General features: G+C 43.3%; 1 protein-coding gene across 1 annotated transcript in view; it reads left to right on the forward strand.

The window, feature by feature from the left end:
- The first annotated feature begins 6,757 nt into the window (after window positions 1-6,757).
- The window catches only part of Rgs5 (regulator of G protein signaling 5), a 39,250-nt gene continuing 24,849 nt past the window's right edge, over window positions 6,758-21,158 (forward strand). Inside the window, exon 1 of the mRNA XM_028760661.1 lies at window positions 6,758-6,871. Coding sequence (XP_028616494.1) covers window positions 6,828-6,871 — 44 coding nt within the window. The 5' untranslated portion in view covers window positions 6,758-6,827. The remainder of the gene's footprint in view (window positions 6,872-21,158) is intronic.

Consider the following 21,158-nt stretch of genomic DNA (forward strand, 5'->3'; position numbering starts at 1 on the left):
TGTTTGACTCACTATGTTATACACAGTTGAGTATTTTTTTTCCTTCGTTTGATTTAAAACATTAAGTCAGAATACACTGACTTTATAAGTTAATAAAACTATTGGCAAGTGTTGGGTCCAAAGGAAATTCCAGTTCCCCAGACTCTGAAAGGCAGCCAAAATAGCCAGAAATGAGAAGGCTTGAACTGAAAGAGGATTTCTGGTGGTTAGATTAAAGCCAGCATTCCTTAGAACTTGTGAAGCTGATTTTCCTCTATCAGAAGGAGACATTTCTCTCACCTCTGCCAGAAGCTCTCTAAGTTACCCATGGTGTCATGATCCCTCAGTACTACAAGTACTTGTTATACATTTCAAAGTCCATGCTAGCTAGTATCCTAGCCCTTCTCACCTCCTGCCCTTCCATAAGCTACCCAGATCACAGCCTACGGTCCCCTAGCTACTCATTCTCCTTATGAGCCTCAATGGTCCGAAGCATAATTATGGGGAACTGCGGTCTTCCAGCGTGACAAAGGGCAGGAAAGATTGAAGAGGGAGGGAAGAGAGGTCTACTGAAGCACAGACAGCAGAGGGACCCCATTGGTGGGTCCAAGAGATTACCTAGTCGTCAAAGTAGGTAACAGAGTAACATAGACTTAGCACCTTCTGGGAAAGTGTCTCGTGGATAGAATTGTCTCTTCTCTTGCCAATTGCATCACACTCGATCCCCATTAAGATTTTGGTATATCATCTTCCACACATTCAAAATGCTTTTAGGTATATATAAATTCATAAATAGCATCCATATGTGCTTTGATTTATATAAATGGTCATTTTGTTTCCTCTACCACTGAGTTCCAGAAAAAATCTTCCCTGAAATGGACCTATCTAGACTTCAAGAAATTAAAATATCCCCCAGGTATCTGCAGCTGAGAGAGGAAGTTGCTGAAGCCCTGGAGGCATCCAGAACAGGATCTTGTCCCCAGTAGAAAGACTAATGGCTCATTAGATGACCCTGCAGTGGACAACTTGACAGGTGAGATTTAGAGCTGAGACAGTTGTAGGCAGGAGACTACACATTATAGCTGCTGCCTTCTGTGTAGGCCCTACCCTTATGTGAAGAGCCCCTAAAGATAGCTCACTTCTTCCTTCTTCTCAGGGACACACTGGATAAATCTCTCTGAACAGCTGTACACTATTAACCTTAATCCCTAAGTTGACTTGTTGAGAATGGGTGGCCATAGGCTGTAATCCCTAAGTCAAGTGACAATATGGGGACCATGAGGGGACAAAAGGCACATTTGGGAGTATGCTGGACACAGCAAGTTGGTCCAAAACAAAGAGGAAAGATAGATCATCCCAGTAGCTACAGAAGTCCTATTTATTCTAGGGCCATTTTCTTGCCTTTCCACTTCAGCGTGCACCAGCTACATTTTTACCTCTACTGTGTGAAGCAGAGAAATGAGTGTCTGGATTTTGGTTTAGAGTCTCAGAGAGTCAAACTCTTGTTAAGTTTCTCCCCAATCGGTATACCTTGGGTGTTTATTTGGGGGCTTTTTATGAGTAAGCTTGAGTTCTTTTGAACTATTTGGGCAGTTGACATTTGGTTTAACTGCGTTTGTCCTGCGTTTGTCCTGGGCTTCTTGTGTTGAACTCTTTGGGATATTGTTAAGTAGAGAAGCACAGTGACCACAGTGGTGGAGGAGGCAAAGAGAGTTCTCAGAGGCACTAGGAACTCTGTCATTCATGCAATCCAGCTTCAGGAGAGGAACGGTAGGGTCTTCTTTATCTTGAGTTTGCTTTTCCCTGCCAGGATCTGTAGACTATAACTGTAGGAAAGATTAAATATTAGTTGTTATTCTGAAAAGAACAAAGAGAAAAAAAACTTTTTGTTTATGGAAATGTTCTATCTATAAATATGAATATGAAGTATAAATAAAGTAGAAGCTCTAACACTGCCCTTTGGTGAACAGTGTCCTTTTCTTATGTATTTTGTGGTCTATATTTACACCAGAGTGTTAAGCTGGAAGGGAGAAAGCAAATAGCAGGCTTGGAGCTCAGTGAGGATGAACCTCCCTCCTTCATGGGTACCTGGGACCCATTCTCACATTATTTTATGCAGGTAACACACACACACACTCATACACACTTACACATGTGAAGTGCCACAATTGCCCATTCTGAAGATCCAAAATATCTTGTGGAAGAGAAGAGGATGGAAATATCTGAGTCTTAACAAAGCCAAGATTTATTTAAGTATCTGTGTTGAAGTCTTTGTAAGCAAGTATTTGGATACATTTAATGCCCTATGCATCTGTCACTGGAAATGTGTAGAGCTGAGTATTGAACTTTACATGTGCAAAAGCTTTGCACAGGGCTTTCTCAACAACTATGTATGCCTGAAGGAAGGGCAATGACTGACTACAGCTGCAGCCAGAGACAGCCTGAGCAATGGACACAGAAGGCCAGAGCACAGTGGCCTAGCCCTGGCTCAGGCTGAATACCTGTGTTACCCCTGGTGACTTTGGATAAATTCAAGGCAAACCCCCTCCCCCCAAACACATGACAGTACCCTGGATGAGAAATAGGGACAATTCACGGAGTTTGTGGATTATGGGTAGCTGGTGAGGAAACTAGCTCCCATCCACAAAGTTGTACTTAATGTTGACCATTTAAAAAAACAACTGATACAAATAAAGGAATCTTTTCATGCTGTACTGGGACTTGTTAACATTTTCATTTAGTTCTTTTAACAACTGATTCCAGAATCCAACTGGAACCTGATTAAAATGGGTAATGCTGGATCGTCAGAGGTCCTGACCACCCTCCAAAGGAAGGTTCCACTATATCTGTGGTGTAATGCTGACCTCCTAGTATCATCAAGACTTTTAGACTTGAAAAGACATCTTGAAAAACTGAAAACTTGAAAAGCTTCACTTCTACATAAGTTTTAAAAATAACTAACATGGGTCCTGAACCATGCTACCAATGGGTAAGAGATTTAACATTTTGATCATCAGTGCTGCAGACATAAGCAACTAAACCAAAGACTCTAGATTTTCCTTTAGAAAAAGAAGTTATATGTATGTAATAGGCTTTCTATCTAGTTCTTCTGTATAATAAGGCTAATTGCTACTGGCTCTTTTTTATGTATATACGCTTCTTGTACTATGGAAGCCTTGTAAAGATTGCTCGGCATTAGATCTTTGCAAGTCTGTATCCAGTCACTTAATGTTAGAAACATAAGTGAATCCATTTTTGTGTGGCTTGAAATAATGTAATGACTGTAAAGCAGGAGCTTGCCACCAGACACCTCTCATAAGGGATAGGCCCTGGAGGCAAGATTTGGAGTGTTTATAGGACAGCTCAGATATGGGTCGAGATCAAGACAGGTTTTGATATGTTAAGGACCTAACCCCAAGGTGGCACTGATAGATTAGTGAACCAGCCCCAAGCTGTGAGCCCTGATAGCACAAAGCTACTGCCCAATGAGATTATATAAAAAGCGGAACTTCGGAAATGATTTCTAGCATTGCATTGCTCTCTTCCCAAGACACGTCTTCTCTAGTCTATGTGTTGCTACCCATTGGCAAAAGGGCTTCAAATGGTCTCTCTGTGTGTCCCTGGCTTTGGTGACCATTGAACTTCAGCACCATTGCTGGACTCACACATGCCACCTATCAGGGATAGCTGCTGACTGGACACTATCAAGGACCTTCTGATCTCCACAAAAGCCATTCAACCAGGACCTGTCATAGCTGAAGGACTTCATTGCAGACATGGGTTGAACTTGCAAGCTTCTGATGCATTCACTGAAGCATTCTCCAGTGGAACCTGCAGTAGCATTTTCTGCCCAACCAACTGTTCCCTGCTTGGGAAGATGTCTGTTTAACTCTTATATTAACATATTATAAGGAATGTTTGCATGAGTAAACTGAGCATGTTTGAAAGTCAGATCTTGTGTGGACATCCTAATTGCTGGGCGCCTCATAGCCCACAGGCCATGCTCTCTGTACTTCATTTTTGAATTAGTGTTATTCTTGTTTTTTCGTAAAGCCTTGTTTTGTTATTATGCTTCTGTAAGGCCTTATAACTTCACAAAAGCTATAAGAGACTCTATAGAAAGTCTCTGAAAAGAGAACCTGTCTTACGGTTTATTGCTGTGAAGAGACACCATGACCACAGCAAGTCTTAGAAAAAAAAAACACATTTCATTGAGGGCTGGCTTACAATTTCAGAGGTTTAGTCCATTATCATCACGGTGTAAAACACGGCAGTGTGCATGTAGACAAGGTGCTGAAAATGCAGGTGAGCGTCTTCATCTTAAGTCTGCAACTGTGAAACACTGGCCAGACTTGAGTTTGTAGGACCTCAAACCTGTCCCCAGTGACAAACTTCCTCTGCCAAGGACATACTTACTCCAACAAAGCCACACCTCCTAATAGGGCCACTCCCTAATAGTGCCAAGCAGTCACATACAAGAGTCAACTGGGGTGATTTCTATTCAAACCATGACAGAAACTAAACAACATTTTTAGGATACTAAGGCTTTACCCACAGGACCAAAAGAAAGGACCCCAGTTACCCCTAATCTAAGAGGTACTCCTTCTATACCTCTTAGAGCTTCCTTAAAATTGGCCCAGAGGGTTTGCTGGCAATAACCTCTTGATATCTGTTGTTCCTCCCATCCAACACGGGATAAAATCAGGCCAGCCAGGACTAATCTAATCATGGTTACTGTCAGGTCCAAAGGGAACTCCATTTTACCGGACTCTAAAAAGCAAAAGGGATAAATGGCTATCTTCGGTGCCCTTTAGCACATTCTGGCCTCCAGGATCCCTAGATATCACAAGAACCTGTCACACATTTCAGAGTCCATGCTAACATGCTGGCCCTTCTCACCCCCTCCTTTCTCCTAAACTTCCCCAGTCCACAGGCTTCCCTCCCTGCGGCTACCCATTGTTCTTAGAACCCTGATAGCTTTGATATGCTCACTCTCTGCCTTCCTCTCTCAGTCACTCTCTCTTTGTCCCTCTCTGTCTCCCACCTCCTCATCTCTGCTCTCCTGTGCTCTCCTTCCCTCTCTGTTCCTCTCTCACTCTCTGCTCTGTTCCCACCTCTGTCATGCCCAGGTCCAGTCTGCTGGCCATGTTCAGTTTACTTTCTCCCTGCTCTGGTTGCTTCCAGATGCCTCTGGCTGTTCTCTCTTTCATAGCTACAATACCCCCCACCCCCACACACACACCTATATCATAGAGTGGTCATGTTGTCAGTCAGTTTATACAGTTGCCAGGGACAGTGGAAAACAAACCATCAGATGCTTAATCTTGTCTTCAGAGAACATTGTGCAGAGACAAGGGGAAAAGTTGTCAGGATTGAAATGGAGTCACACACTGGGCAGAATAGTGGCTACTTGCAATCTCATGACCTGGGAGGCTGATGCTGGAGGAACAGAAGTTTGAGGCCAGCCTGCATTTCATAGTATCAAGACTCTTTTCAGGCCAACAGAATGGATTTGTTTATTCTAGCCATCTGAAAGAAACTACAACCAAGAGGTATACAGAAATGGTACTTAGCAGGCAGTCTGACACCACCTGAGTATATTCTAACCTTGGGTCTTACTTTTATGTTCCCTTTGTAATTTTGTTTTCAGTCACAGGCCTATCTCACCTCAACCTTGAGGTGTTAAAGCAAACAGTGTGTGTGTGGGGGGGGGGGTGGGGTTAGGGACCTATCTGCCAGGAACAAACCTTCTAAGGAGACACTTGTGTTCTCCTCTTTGGCTACCAGACTGTTGAAAGAAAGAATTCAGCAATTACCGACCGCCCCACCCCCCACCCCCCACCCCCAATCTCCTTCAGGGAGAGGAAATGGCTGAAGCCCTGGGGGCATCCAGAACAGGAATTTGTCTCCTGGAAAAAGATTTACAGCTTGTGCAATGACCTTGACCTTGTGTCAGACTGACTTGTGGGAGAGACTAGGAGTTGGGACATTGTTGGGCAGGGGACTACACTTTGCCTTGTCTCTTTAGTTAGGTGTGTCCCTTCCTTTCTGTTTACACCCTATCTCGTGTCAGGCCCTTAGTAGACAGACTAGGGCCACACTGAACAAATCTCCTTTTTCAGCTCTTCACGGTTAACTTGGCTTCCTTTATTGGCAGGAGGCTGAGTAGGACTTGTTGGGCACCCAGGCTGTGACTCTTAAGTCTGGTAAAGATGTGCCTGGGCAGTTGTTGCTTGTACCTAACTGTACTGATGTATCATACATCTGTGTCATCAGAGCCTGGGCTGGCCCTTTTGCCTCTGAATTCCCAGCATCCATCTGAGTGCTCAGGTGATGAGAGATTCTCAGGTACACACTGTCTCCACTGTGAAAAGAAGCAGTTTCCTCCACTGTGAGGTGGGTTCAGTGTTGTATCCAGGACCCTTGGCAGATCTGAAGTGGCTGAAGGTACCCTGCTTTCGAAGAAAGCCCACCTCACTGTTCTGGCTGACATCGTCGGATTTCAATCTTCAGGCACTAATGATCCTATCTCAATTTAGGCTCCAACTCAGCCCTAACTAAACAAACAAGAGACTGTAGTGACAGAAGCAGTCAGAAGCCTGTCCCAGCAGTGCCTGCAGCCAGGAAAAGCTCCCAACCCCCACCTAAGGCAAATTGCTGCTGAGCTCCAGCCCACAATGCTCTCCCAGGCTCCTGATTGGTCCTCGGAGCCACCGAGCTGTGAGAGAGCTTGTATATATTCCTCCAAGAGAAAGACTGCTCTAGACAGTGTTGACATTTCCACAGACAAACGTGTTCAGCTGTTGAGAGGTTCGTGCTCAAGTTGAGGACCTAAGCCGCGTGCCAAAATGTGTAAGGGACTGGCAGCTCTGCCGCACTCATGCCTGGAAAGGTGAGAACTGAACTTTTTCAGGGTAGGAAATGAAGATGTGGTGAGTCTTTACTCAAGCGAGGATACCAGAGGCACAGTGGGACGGGGTCTCACTGAGATGAAACAGATGCTTGGTGATAGACTTGGCGTTGTCTTATCTGTAGTAATACAGAGTTTTGGAAAGATCTGAGCTAGAGATTCAACAGGAGATAATCCATATGTCATTTAATATACAGAGTGTCAGAGTGCTGTTTCCTCCCAGGGGATGCCTATCAGGTGTGTGTGCGCGCTCGTGCGCGTGTGTTAAAAAGATAACGTCCAACACAGAAGAATAAAAGCATCTGGGTTTGAACTCGGTCTCCCCTACTTATTTCTTTAACCTCTCACTTTCCACATCTGTAAAGTGGAAGTAGGAACACGTCTATCTCACAGACTAGTTTTGAGGACTGAGTGAGTGCTCGTGTGTGAAGTGCTCAGAAGAATGTCTGACCCAGTCCAACTGTGGGAAGAGTGACCTTCATTCACACAGAGAGATTGGGGGGGGGGGTGAGGGCTCTGCAGGCAGCTTCCTTACTAGAAACTTACAACCCAACCTCAGTGTGATCTGTGTAAGTAGAAAGGTTCTGCACTGTCAGGGAATGGTCCTCATTGGATTTACTTTGACCCTCAATCATTTAAAGGAGTAAAACTGATTCTTGCGAAGCCTCCCTCTGTCCCTAAGGGCCAATGTCTGTCTGAGAAGGTCATACTGTTTAGTGGGTCATCAAAGACTTTTGCCTATTTAAAGTGTCACATTTTCTTTGATGATTCTCATCATAGCAACAAATTTTAAGTGATTTTTTTTAAAAAGAGAAAACAATGGAACATATTCCCTGGAGTCAAAGGTGTAAAAGTTTTAAATAGATGAAGGTAGAAGAAATCAGAAGCAGTGACGTCTGTAGTCATATCTATTGGACCAGGGGGAGAGAAGTGGATTCCAGGGCTGGGAACTGTTCATCATTCCCACACCCCATCTCCTCTCACCTCCTCTAGAGCTCCAGATAGATGGAGTGTTTAGAGCTGCGTGGCATCCCAACTTCTCTGAAGACCAGATGATACATCTTTGCTTTCTCTCCAACTGTGAGAGTCACAGGTTGACAGTGCACAGCATGGATGGATGACTACCTTTAGCCCACTTGGTATTCACAGTTGAACGTCTTAATGCAGTGGATGGATCTTAGGTCATCACGCTGGTGAACAGTTGACACTATTACGTGATAGTCTGCAAGGGTTTGGGCACCTTGATGTTGTTACTCCTCTTGCCCTAAGTTTTTATGTAAATAATACAGTATTTAGAGAGCTACAATGATAGCATTGTTGCGATTATTTCTATTACTGCCATGTATTAGATTCATTATCAACAGCAGAATTCATTTGTATTTACATTTATCATTTATTTGCTAAAGCTGGGACTTTCCAGTTGGGGACGGGTGTTATTCTTGCTGGAAACGCATGCATTTGAAACCCATGGCAGCTGATAAGCTAGTGATATACGTGAACACATCGTGGGATTCATAATGTTAAGAACACTAGTAATGTACTAGAAACTAGTGACGTAGACACGAGGCCACTGAGAAACTGTGGGTTCCTCCTAATGAAACCATTTCAGTTATTTCAAGCCTGTGTATGTCTCCTAGGCTTCTGGATGACAAGCCACACCATGCTCACCTGACAATGTCCCCCAGGAAGGAAGCTAAATGAGGGTACATATCACTGAGTGCTGTGGACCGGCATAGAGGAGTAAACATAGAATGCTTACTAGAAGTACAAGGCTGGGGACTGGATGGGCCTCAGAGCTTTTGATAGTTGGGGAGGACTTCACACGGGGTTAAGGAAAAGATGCTTAAACCACTCTTACAGGGCAGAAGAGTCAGGCATGTCTGTATAGGAGAAAGAGATTTGAGAGATGCCTTCAAGGCCAAGGGGGAAGGCTGCGTGTACAAGCAAGAATGTAAGAGGGTACAGAAAGTTTGGCCAGTGTTAATGCAACCTGTACCAAGACTCAGGCAACATATATATTTGTTGTGTGTCCACTGTGAGGACATACATCACTGACTCTCAAGGTCCTGCCTCTGAAAGAGTCTACCTCCTCCAATTAGCACCTCCTGCAGAGCAAGCATTTTGTGTGGCACTTTGGGGAGGTATACAAAATACAAATCATAACGGCTTAGTAAGTGGTTCTCCTGGGACCCCTCCCCTCACTGCCTGGTATCTTCCTTTCACATTACACAGTCTGTAATGCAATCCTTAGGAACATAGTTATCAAGGAGGGACACCTCCAAGCTTTCAGCCATACTTGATGCAGCCTCAGAGGCAGCACACCTCACTCATTAGTCCACGGTTTGGATTTGTTTTGTCCCCAAGGATGTGCATGGTAGAGACCATCTAATAGTGCCATAGAATATTTAAGAGCTCTTGTTGGGGCAGGTGGCTTTTCATCACAATAACAACATGTGAGAAAATCGATTTACTGAGAGAAATGATCTACTTTAGCTCAGGTCTTTGGAAGTTCTAATCCATCATCAACTGGCTACACTGATTTTGATGTTAGACCTGTTTACAAGAAAGAGTGTGTGGCAGGACAAAGCGCCTCAACCCATTCCCATGTAGTGAAGAAAAGGATGGAAGGGTGGCGGTCTCACACCCCACTGTAAGGACACACCACCATTGGCTCTCTAGGTTCTTCCTCTTAATGATTGCCACCACCTCCCATTAGCACCTCCTACAGACCTGGCATTTTGTATGGAGTTTTGGATCTATGGGGAGAGATATGCAAAACACAAACTGTAACAGAACTTAGGTAGGTGGTTCTTTTGGGACTTCTCCCTTCACTGCTTGGTGTCTTCCTTTCACACATCTGTAATGTGATCCTCACCAGGTCCGAGCTGATACAAGGCTCATGCTCCAAAACCTGCAGATCCTACAGAACTGAAAGTCTCACTTATTTGGCTACAGTATCAGAGAACAGATAAACAATGCCTCACCCAAAGCCTGACTCTGCAAACTAGAGATATTTGCATGGAACAAGATTTTTTTCCCTCTTTGCCTGAATTTTAGAAAGACAATCAGCATTTGGTACACAGTAGGCTCATGGTAAATATGTTCCTGAAAAAAGTTCTTTCTTTACTAATTGATAGCAGCTGGAGACAGGGCTGCCCAGTGTCAGCCTGGCACTTTTTTCTGCTTTCCGGAGGTGGAGGTGGGGGATTGGAAGAACAAACATCAGCAGGAACACGTTAGGTCACAATGGGAAAAAAAGATCAAGTTTCTAAATAATGAGGTATTGAGGATTTCCTGCAGGGGTGGGGGAGGGGGGCAGAGGAAGAACATGAAAGGAAACCAGCATTTCTATAACCTAGGCAGGGAAGGTTTGGTCAGCAGGAGGGTGGTTTGTTAAGGAGGCTGGTAAGCCTTTGGCTTTTGGGCTTTAAGGAACTTCACAGCCCAGAGTGTTTCTCTGGGAGCCACCATTACAGTTGCTTTTGTGGCTTCCTATATTCCTATATTATTCCTATATTCCTATATTATTCCTATATTCCTATGTTTCTATGTTCCTATATTCCTATATTTCTATATTCCTATATTCACTGATCACTTCTCCTAGCTCTGGGCTTAGGCTGGTTTATGCTGTCAGATCTCAGAAGCTTAGTCAGGAAGGGTTCTTGGATGGTTATCTAGTAAGAACTACAGATTAAAGTGGATAGATGGTAATAAAATGAAGTTTATTTACATTTCTTGGGCCAATGTCAATGGCTTTTCTTGCTGGCTGGAGAGAAAAGGAGTGAAACTTTAATTAATCCAGGCAGGATCAATCATTAGCAACAGGAAGCAGGATGTGAATGGAGGCCAGCCAGTAGTGGGTTTTTCTCTCTTTTTCCTTTCAAGTTTCAATCAGTTCCCAGATAACATGTGGTCTGTGGACCACATTTTAAACGTCAAGCCCAGTTGCAAGACAGCTATAGCCTGACCCTCTGACTGCCCCAGAAAGTGACTTGGGGGACACACTGGCAGGGGTATGTGTTTAGACACACTTAGCACCATGAAGGAGGAGGATGCTGTGGGGCAGGAAGGGTAGCTCTCCAGTCTCCCATCCCTGCATCTGCTTCAGTCCTGGAAGTTACAGGGATGCAGAAGTAGCAGAGAACACACAGTCTTCCTCTTGCTTCCTCTCTGGGAGCCAAGGAAGCCCTGGCTCTCTCTGAGCCTCATTTCTTCATCTTAAAATAAGTTGGGGATCTTGTTGGAAAGAAATGCCACAAGAAAACACACACACACACACACACACACACACACACACACAACAAAACCTATGAGGTGACAAGAATCATGGGTAGACCCTACCAAGTAATTCCTTGCCACCCTCCCCCTCCTCCGTATTCTAGGCAGCCCTGAAAACACTCTGTTCTGTGTCAAAGCCTTTATAAAACATTTTTTTTTCATTCATGATCATTCACCTTCCTGAAGCATTCTTCGTGCTTCTCCTTTTTTAGAAATTACATTGTGCACTTCGTATAAAACATTAGAAAACTCATTAAAACCCGCAATTCTTATCCAGAAATTAAAAACAGTGCTTTTTGACACTTAGAACCATTCTGTAAACATTCAAACACCTAGTGACAGTTTTGCAGTTGGGCTGTCTGAATTGATCCAAAACTTGACACACCTGAGACCAGAACTCTTAGATCTCATCCCCTCCCACCACTTAACACACGATTTGCAGGTAAAATTTAGGAAGCTATGCTATGCTCTAGGAAGTTTTTAGATGGGGAGCCGAGTCCTGAACTATAGTTTTGGCTTTTAATAGGCAATGGTCAGTTCTGAACCCTATCTCTAAGAATTTCTATCTTACTTACAAACAGATATGATCATACATGGTCCCCCACACTCCTTCTAGCCATTCCACATTGCTATTCTGAATTTGGACTTTATATATTACTATTTTTTTCATTTCAATTTTTTTCTGCATCTAAATCCAGTCACATATTTAAAAGCTGTAACAATTACAATTCATTAGATGTGTACCTGTCCATAGAGCTATCTGTAATGTAGAATTTTAAAAATATTAAATGCATTTGTTGACAGTTTTATGTGTGTATATAATGTGCTTAAATCGTGGTCACCTGTTACACCCTCTCATCTTCTTCCCACTCTCACAGATTCCTGCCTTCTACCCAGCAAGTCTCATGTCTGCTCGTCTGTGGATGTTTGTTTGTTTGGTGTGTGTGTATGTGTGTGTGTGTCCCATGTGGTTTCATTGAGAATGATTGCATGAGCATGAATTATTTACTGTAGGTGTACCTGTACTTGCACAGGCACACAAACACATACCTGCCTACCCACATCTGCACACACACACACACACACACACACACACACACACACAGAGCAGGGTAAGATGGGGGAATTGGGTCTTTTCTAGAATATCATTGGGTCTATTTAGCCTAAAGGTCAGAAGCATGTGTTGTCAACACATCTAATCCACATGTGGCCTGGCTACAGAACTCTGGGAATATCCACAGGATGCATCCAGGAAAGCTGATCTACTGCTGCTGTAGCGGGGTAAGAAAACTTAACTGAGCATCTTTTTTTTTCTCTCTCTTTAAAAAAGAAATGGTTCAGGGTTTAAAGGATTGAGCCAAACAACTTTGGAATACTTTGGACAGTAACAACTTGAGCAGGTCCACTGTGCGACTAGCAAATTAGACTAAGACCAGTGCTCTATGCTCTCCAATTGCCTCTCCCGACACTTCTCAAGCACCACCAAGTTCATCTAGACAGGTTCTCACTTCTACTCCTTATACACCATTTCTAGAAAGATGTTGGACCTGTCTGTTTAGAGTTAGAGGAGGAGGAGGAGGAGGAAGAGGAGGAGGAGGAGGAGGAGGAGGAGGAGGAGGAGGAGGAGGAGGAAGCAAAGTATTTGTGACAGCATGAGGCACCCTGCTCTCCAAGCATTTATTATTAGCAGTGAAATGCAGACAGCTGTTTTGGTCCAGCTGTGATTCTGTTGATTTGTGTGTGTGTGCAGAACATCTGTTTATTGACGAAGCACTCATCTTCAGGATTCAAGAAGTTTGGAAAGAATTAAGACATTCCATCCAAAAAGTGGCTTCCTGTATTTTGGCAGCTTGTTTTAAGTGGTAGCTTACAAGGGACATTTGGGTCTGTGGAAGTGTGAGACCTAACATGCCTTTGGGGAATTGTGTAGATAGTCTGGTGTCTGGCCCTTTCTGTGTTATACGTTTCTAGAATCTTACATCTGCTTCTGAATCTTCCATGTCTAAAACAAGTATACCACTTGAATGAGTAGATGAACATGCATCCTTGTATGGCATGTTTATGATTTTGATAAATGATAAATCTTTTGTTGAAATCAAGGACTTACTAAAATAATTGGGAGAACTGAATGACTTTCTCTTACTGCATTTATTTGTGTGTGCACGTATGTGTGTATATGGTGAGTGAGTGTGTGTGTGTGTGTGTATGTGGTGAGTGTGTGTGAGAGCTAGAGGATGCCTTGAGGGAGTTTATTCTCTCCTTCTATCCTGTGGGCCCTGAAGATGGAGGTCAGGTTTTCAATCTTGGGAATAACTTCTTTGCTAAAGATGATTATGTATTGGGAACATATATTTCCTCATCTTAGACAAATATCTGTTTCTTTATTTCCGAGAACTCTGAGTATTCATATCTAATTCCTGCAGAGAAAAGCCCAGGTCAGATTCAGTGTATAAGTCCTCTCTTATCAACACCTGTCTGTAGCCTCCAATGCCACCAGCTTCAGTTTCATTGGCCAGCTGTATTCAGAGGTTCCCACCAGGAAACCTGTCACAGAGTCACAGAGAGTCTTTACACTCTCAGTTTTGACTGGGTACTGTTCCAGTGGAGACAATCATATTGGTCTCCATAGAGTATGTTCAGTTAGTATTGCTTAGAGATCGGATTTAAATATCTGTTTTACAATACCAGGTAGGAGAGACATTTTCCTGTCGTATACAGGGTCCAGGGTACAAGGGGCTCACAAATGAAGGAGTCCAGGAAACTTATCTTCATGATCATTTTTACTCAATGATATTAAAAACTTGGGTCTTCAGCAGGGGCTTAGGCTTAGGGACCCTGCCTTTTTATTAATCTTTATCTTGGCTTTTCCTTCAAGCAATTGCAGTAGGCGTTTCACTGAGCCACTGTCGTATAAATTTCTCCAACTATGGGTAAGCAGAAGGCATTTATTTACTTATTTGGGACCTCTCATGTCGGGTGGTGAGCGGGACTTTCATCTACCATCTACCTAACCCTTGATGGCACACCATTAGGACTTTAGTTTTTAACTCTTTTACTGTATCTTTCTTTTATTCAGTTTCTCCCTCAAAAAAGAAAAGATTTACTTTATTTTGAAATCTCTCTGTCTCTCTCTGTTTCTCTCTCTGTCTGTGTGTGTGTGTGTGTGTGAGAGAGAGAGAGAGAGAGAGAGAGAGAGAGAGAGAGAGAGTTTGTATGTGTGTGCCTTTTTCTCCTCTGTCTCTGTCTCCCTGTCTCTCTCTGTCTCTGTCTCTCTCTCTCTCTCTCTCTCTCTCTCTCTCTCTCTCTCTCGCTCTGTGTGTGCATGTTTGTGTGTGTGTGTGTGTGTGTGTGTGTGTGGTGGGTAATGGACCCTAGACAACCCAAGGCATCCGATCTTCCTGGAGCTGAGAACACTTAGACTAGCCTTTAGACTATGCTTTATGTATAGTTAACCACACCTCAGAAGCAAATGGAAGATGGTGATAGTTCATTTCCTGTTGCCATTGTAACAGTTGCCAACAGTTTGGTGTCTTGAAACAACACACATCTATTCAAATGCAGTTCTAGAGGTTGAGGTCTAGAATGGATCCCAGGGGCTGCTTTCATTCTGGACATTGTAAAGGAGATTGATTTCTTTGCCTTTTATAGCATTAGGAGGTGACCCGTGTACCTTAGTTTATAGCCCTAACTTCATAAGCCAGCAATTTTCCAGCATCTCTGCTCTCATTGTCACACCATCTTAAGACCACAGTCCTCTTGCTTTCTTTAGCCAGTGACTGATTTACAGTGGACCCACCTTAACTTTATCACACCTGCAGAAACTCTGCCTACATGTGGGAGACATGAAAACAAAAACGTAATGTGACTCAGTCTCCTCTTGTGTCTGTTTCGATTCTATCCTGCCTGCTGTCCATCATCTTCCGTGGAAATGTCTCAGTCACAGACCACGTCTTTTCAAGGCTTTACACAGATTTTTTTTTTCTATCTAGAAGATGTTGGTTATCCCTTCTGTCTTCTGTGGGATGCTCCTAGGCCCCCTCTGTGCTCCTCCAAGTCCCCAGGTCTTTCTTTTTTTCTTGGATGTCCTTTGTATCAATTCTGACTTACATTTACAACACATGTTCGATAGATTTATATCTTCCTAAGCTGGTTCATGTCCCCAGTCTAGAGGAAGGCGCTCAGCCTAAAGGCTGACATAAAATGCACTCATGTTTGTCAGTGTCATGGCTTATGTTTTTTTCACAGCTGAGTGACTGTCTGCCTGGATCCTGGACCCTGTTCCCACAACAAGCCCAGACCTATAATTTGGTAACAACTCCAGGCACTTTCTAGTCTTCAGTCTTCAGTATGTGAAAGCTATCGTGTAGAATGCATGGATCCCTTTGAAAAAATTTAAAAGTGTTTTAGGAAAATGCAAACTTCCACTTAAAATTTGGGAAGATTCTCCAATTAGTTAGGATGGGGATAAGAAGAAATTGAGATCTCTTGGGTCCCAATAGACACCTTTTCCCTTGGCATGCAGTCTCGTCCAATCATCCACCCCGAGCACTTCTGTAAGTTCCTTAGACTCTTTGTAACTACCCTCTTCCCCTCAGGGAGAAGCCATTCTCCCTCCCTTCAACTCCCCCATAAAAATTCTTTACCTTCTACATAGCTCATACCACTTTTGGGGGGGGAAGGGAGGTGGGGCGGGGATGGCTTCACACCTATCATCCCACTGCCTTGACCTCTTCTGCTGAGATTGCAGGTGTGAACTGCATCACATCTTATCCCATCTCCTCAGATTCCCCTTTGGTTGGGTATTTGGTACCAAATTTTCATAATAATCATGTGGCATAGACATTGTCATGTCACAATTTTACTAAAGAATAAATGCCTGCTCTTAGACAGTGAACCCCACAAAGCTCAGCTTGGTCACACGGATGCTAATCCCAAATCATGTTCAAGCTACATTCAAGTAAGTCACCTCATCTTTGTCTCCATATGAACGTGAAGCTACCGGAAGCCAGAAATGCTTCTTACTAACATTATAATGTGTTCTCACAGCATTTATGACAGACTATGACAAACAGCAGTTGCTCCATTAAGATGGAACAAATAAATTGCTATAAAAATAAAGTTATGAATCAACGGATAACTCTTAAAAAGAGGAATCTGAGAAATTACAAGCTGCTGTTTCAGTATTTTCTTTTTCAGGGAAAGAGAAAAGACTATTTAAAGTATAATTCTAGCCATAGAAGCCGTTCTCTGGTTCCTCATTGCTTAGCCATTATTTTACTCAACAGACCCTTTAAGTCAATTGGCAAAGAGAAACATTGAATAAAACCCTGAATGTGTCATGTTGGAAGACAAAGTGTGTGAAATGATGGAAAGCAGGCTGGTCTTTAATAAGATCTTAATCTCAGTGAATACTTCTCTTTTTCTCTTTCTTTTTCTCAGTCCTTGACACCCTTTATTTATTCTTTCATTTGGGCTAGGCTAAATGAGTTTAAAGCGGGAACCACGTACAGGAGTAAGTGTTTAGTCTGAGGAGCCTCTCTCCAACTGAACATAAAAGGATGCTTGGTGGTTGTGGGTACCACTAGCGTCTACAGAAGCTCTCGTGGGAACATTGCTGACCCCTCCACCTTTAGAGCTCAAAATTTCCACAAATATTTCTCTTCCCCAACTGCAGGACCATTTCCCACTATCCATTATCTGGGTTGCAAACATAATTACCAAAAGTCCAGCGTTCCTGCCGACACTATTTTGAAGAAGATGGGGAATTGAAGGTCAAAGGGAAATGAGCTGTTTCTGGCCTGACCATCTTGTCCCTACACTGTCTCTTCATTACCCCCAGTAACCTACCCTGAGTGATGAGTATGTCAGAGACAGACCATAAAATCTTGGGAAATGTCCCAAATATCCTGGGAATCCTCCAGTAGGGAGAGGACAGAGCTTGGGAAAAACAACACCATTGTAAAAATACAAAGTGAACCAACAACACAAGGAAAGAGATATACAACATCATTGCATTGCACTGAGTATCTACAGGAGCCTAAGAGCATGCAGCCTCAATGTGAACAATGCCAACTCATCCTCCATGATTTCAGTTGCTCATGCTCCTGTGAGGTAGAGACTATCTGAAAGAAGCTGATTTTAATGCTGACAAAGCACAAACCTGTTGAATGAATACTATCTCCTTGTTCAATACATGTCTATCAACCCACACAGACCACTCGACAGACAGCAGCTGTCCCACCGAAGTCTAATAGACTAGTACAGAATGGCTGTATGGAACCCATGCACACAATGCTATGATAGGGACAGCAGTAGTAGCAACATACATGCTTATAAAATAGTTACTGTGCACAGAGGGTTACTGTAGGCACCTCAGTGAGATGGTTTATTATCATCCCCATGGATCTCCATCGCCATTTTGTTATGAAAGGTGAGTTGTCATACTCAGTAACATGGGATGTGACCCTGATGGATGGTGGGAAGTAGAGGATACAGCCATGTGGTGTGACTCATCTGGCTTTCACTTTTCACTCCATCCCAACAACTAAAGCAACTTGATAGGCTGAAGTGGTAACAGATTTGGGGGCCAGGAATGAGATCGGAAGGGTTTTAAACTGGTGTGTGCTAGAAGAGTGATGGGACTGCATGGAAGAAATTATGGGAGGATAGTGGGAAACAAGACTGGTAACTGGGGACGTGGGAAGCCAAGAAGTGATGTTTTGAGTTTGGGATAGACCAGCAGCTCATCCAGCCATGACAAGGCTGTGTGTGTCATGATGAGGGGTGGAGGAGATGGAACGGGAAGGGGAGAATGAGGATAGTGTGGCAGGATGTCACACGAGGCAGAATGACACAGCAGTTCAGTTCTTCAGGACTGGTAAATTTAAGTGTGGAGGAGGAAGGGCACATTGAAAAAATTTTCTGGAAAGAAAGAACAACCAATCAGCTGTTGGAATGAGGAAGACAGTCTGTAAGGATCGGGGGTAGAAGTTATGGGAATAACATGGCTGTAGTTACAGATGAAACAGGGCATTGGGAAGGTGTAGAGGGAACCACTCACAGCCTATGAAGACCTTGGGCCCTTGCTTTTCTTATTTATATGCCAAAGTTGTCAAATATTAAAATCACAAAATTTTACTATAGCTAGAAGATCAGCAGAAGTCTTATCATCTACCTCTCCCCACTTTTGACCAGACCAGAGAACTCAAACACTGACCTAAGATCACCCAGCAAATTGACTAGATTATCAGGAGGGTTTAATCAAAGGCTTGTATTGTCACAATGTGTTTCCCTTTACTGCTGATTGCCTTTTGTTCTGTGACTTCACTAGACATGTTCCTTCCTCAGCAGAGGACTTTCTGTAATAACATTAGAAATTATGAACCCTGCAATTTATGGCATGCCCTGGTAAATGTGCCGAGCACTGTGAGAAATGCTTCACATATGGTAACTCATTTCACTCTCATCAAAGATACTTAAAAGGTAGGCCCAATTATTTTTGTATTCTTGTATTTTAGAGATGTGAAAATAAGCAAACAGATCAGGAAGTACCCAAAGCTGTGTGTGAAGCAAGGGAATCTGAGAGGTCTGAGGCTGCCATGTCTGCCTTGGGTCACTATGCTATACTGTTATTTCCTTTGAGCAAAAGGAGCTTGCTTGGGGTATGATACGAGCTGTCTGGACAGACACTCAGTATTCCACTTGGCTTCTCTCAAGGAATAGCCCTTCCAACATGTTCACTGTCGCTTTTGGTCCCATGACCTGAGATGGGATTCTTACCAGTAAAAGGCAGATGGGTCTTCTCTGCCAAGTGCAGGGAAGAGATTAAACAGAGTTTGATAGATTGTTTGTGAGTATAAGATGGACTGCAGATCTGGAAAGTGTCCTATGATGTCACTGGGATGGTTCCAGGTGGTCACATGACATGATTATCCAAAGCAGCTAGCTGCGACTCTGGCCTTGATGGCTTTTCTTGGTAATGGAAACTTCTCCACATTTACTGTTCACTGTTTCCACGGTTTCATCACAGTTACAGTTCATAAATTCTCCTAAACGTCTCTTGTTTAAATTTGAGCAATCTCATTCTCTTTTGAAGAAACGTTTTTCTACTTTCAGAAAAAAAAAACCAACAACTGACTTCTTGAATCATGTTAAGTAGAAACCATCATTTTTAAGTTTCTTGGTTAAAGCTCCAGCATCTCTGGCAGTCACTCCAGCATCTGCTGGCTAGGTGTAGGTATAATCCTGCTGCTTTGGGTCTGGAATTACTAAGGGTGCCGTCTATCCATCTTTCCACCTGTGCAGTCTCACCACCATCCCAGTGTGTGTGAAAATGGGCAGAGATGTGTAGCTTCGGTAGGGTGGAACTGACTAGTTCTAGAGGCTGGTAGTATTGTAGCCCTTTGTCCAGGGGAGTGTCCCATATATATATATATATGTGTGTGTGTGTGTGTGTGTGTGTGTGTGTGTGTGTGTGTGTTTGTGTGTGTCTATATATGTGTTTCTGTGTCTCCAACACTGTTTATTGGAGGAAGCCATAGTGTCTCCCTGTGGAAAAGAGAGACTGAAGTGGAATACAGCCCTCCCCTTCATCATCAGCCACTCTTCTAGAAGTTCAGGGTTACAAGTCCCCAAGTCAAAGGAATATTAGGAGTTAGAGCTAGCACTGGGAGGGCACAGTTGTTAAATGAATATATAAGGTGATGATGATGACCATGGTAACAATGGTCATAATCACAGTGGGTGGCACAATGACATACTGTTTCTGTACCAGGGACTGGACCAGCCTTTACAGTCATCCCTTGATCTCCTCACAGAAGCTTCTTACACCATCTCCTAATTCATCCTAATTTTATAGATCTGTTGTTGAGGTGCAGGGACACACAGCTTGTAAAAGTTCACTTAGACAGTGAGCTGTTAAAGAAGAGCAAGAGGATCTGTTCAAGACCAATTCTAGGTTATTTTTAGCAGATAAACAAGTCTATTCGAGTTGCTTCTCAAGAGCTTCAGCAACAGTTTATGAAAGCAGGGCCACGGGACCTACCATAGAACCAAAGTGAACACATACTTTTAGCTAGCAAGCTTATGTAAAGTGTTTATATAATTCATTCCTTAGTAGCAACGAAGTCCCGGGGGTTTGTGTTCTGCTTGCACCTGTGTGAAGGATTCACTAAGCCACGAGAGGATCTGAGCTAAGATTCCGATCCCCTAATGGTTGATCTTAGACAACAAGAAACCTCAGAGTTAATGATCAAACCACACGGGTCATCTCTAGGAGTGAAAGATTAGCTCCGTCATTACAAACTAGATTTAACATGGACAGGGGGCCACAGTGAGCTTACCAAGCCTAATCTCGGCATTACTCCTATGACTGGAGGGAGATTATTATTGAGTGTACATTTCTAAAAGTAGTCATTCCTAGCAAACATTCCATTATCAATGATCTTGATCAGACCAGGAGGAACAGTTATAGATGGCCTGACTGGAGCCTGGACTTTCTAAAAATCTTGCAGATCACCACTGACAAGTGCATATCTGGTTAGAGCAGAAACCCAGTGACCTACACCCATCTCACCCATATCAACTAGGCTAACAGATTTCATTGTTTCCAGTCCTTTGGTTTTTGTCTTTGGTTCCACATGAGATTTCCTTACAAGTAGCAGTGTATGGCATGGGGCGGGCACACAGCAAAGAAGCTGCTCAGTAGTCTGCTAAGTAAGTAAGTGAGCGGAAGAAGAAACTGCATACGACCTATGTTTTATATGGCATATAGCACTCTGTCTTATGAAGAAGCTAGCTTATTTAGACAAGTTTTCTGTTGACTACGTGCACACCGGTGCATGTGTGCATGTGTGTGGTGCGCACGCACGTGTGTGTAGCATGTACATATATATGCACGTTTAAGGAGAGGCCAGAGGAGAACCCTGATTGTCATTCTTCAGGGTTCTCTCTCTCTCTCTCTCTCTCTCTCTCTCTCTCTCTCTCTCTCTCT

This window comes from Grammomys surdaster, unplaced genomic scaffold (genome assembly GCF_004785775.1).
Source record: "Grammomys surdaster isolate TR1022 unplaced genomic scaffold, NIH_TR_1.0 130, whole genome shotgun sequence".
NCBI classification, from domain to species: Eukaryota; Metazoa; Chordata; class Mammalia; order Rodentia; family Muridae; genus Grammomys; species Grammomys surdaster.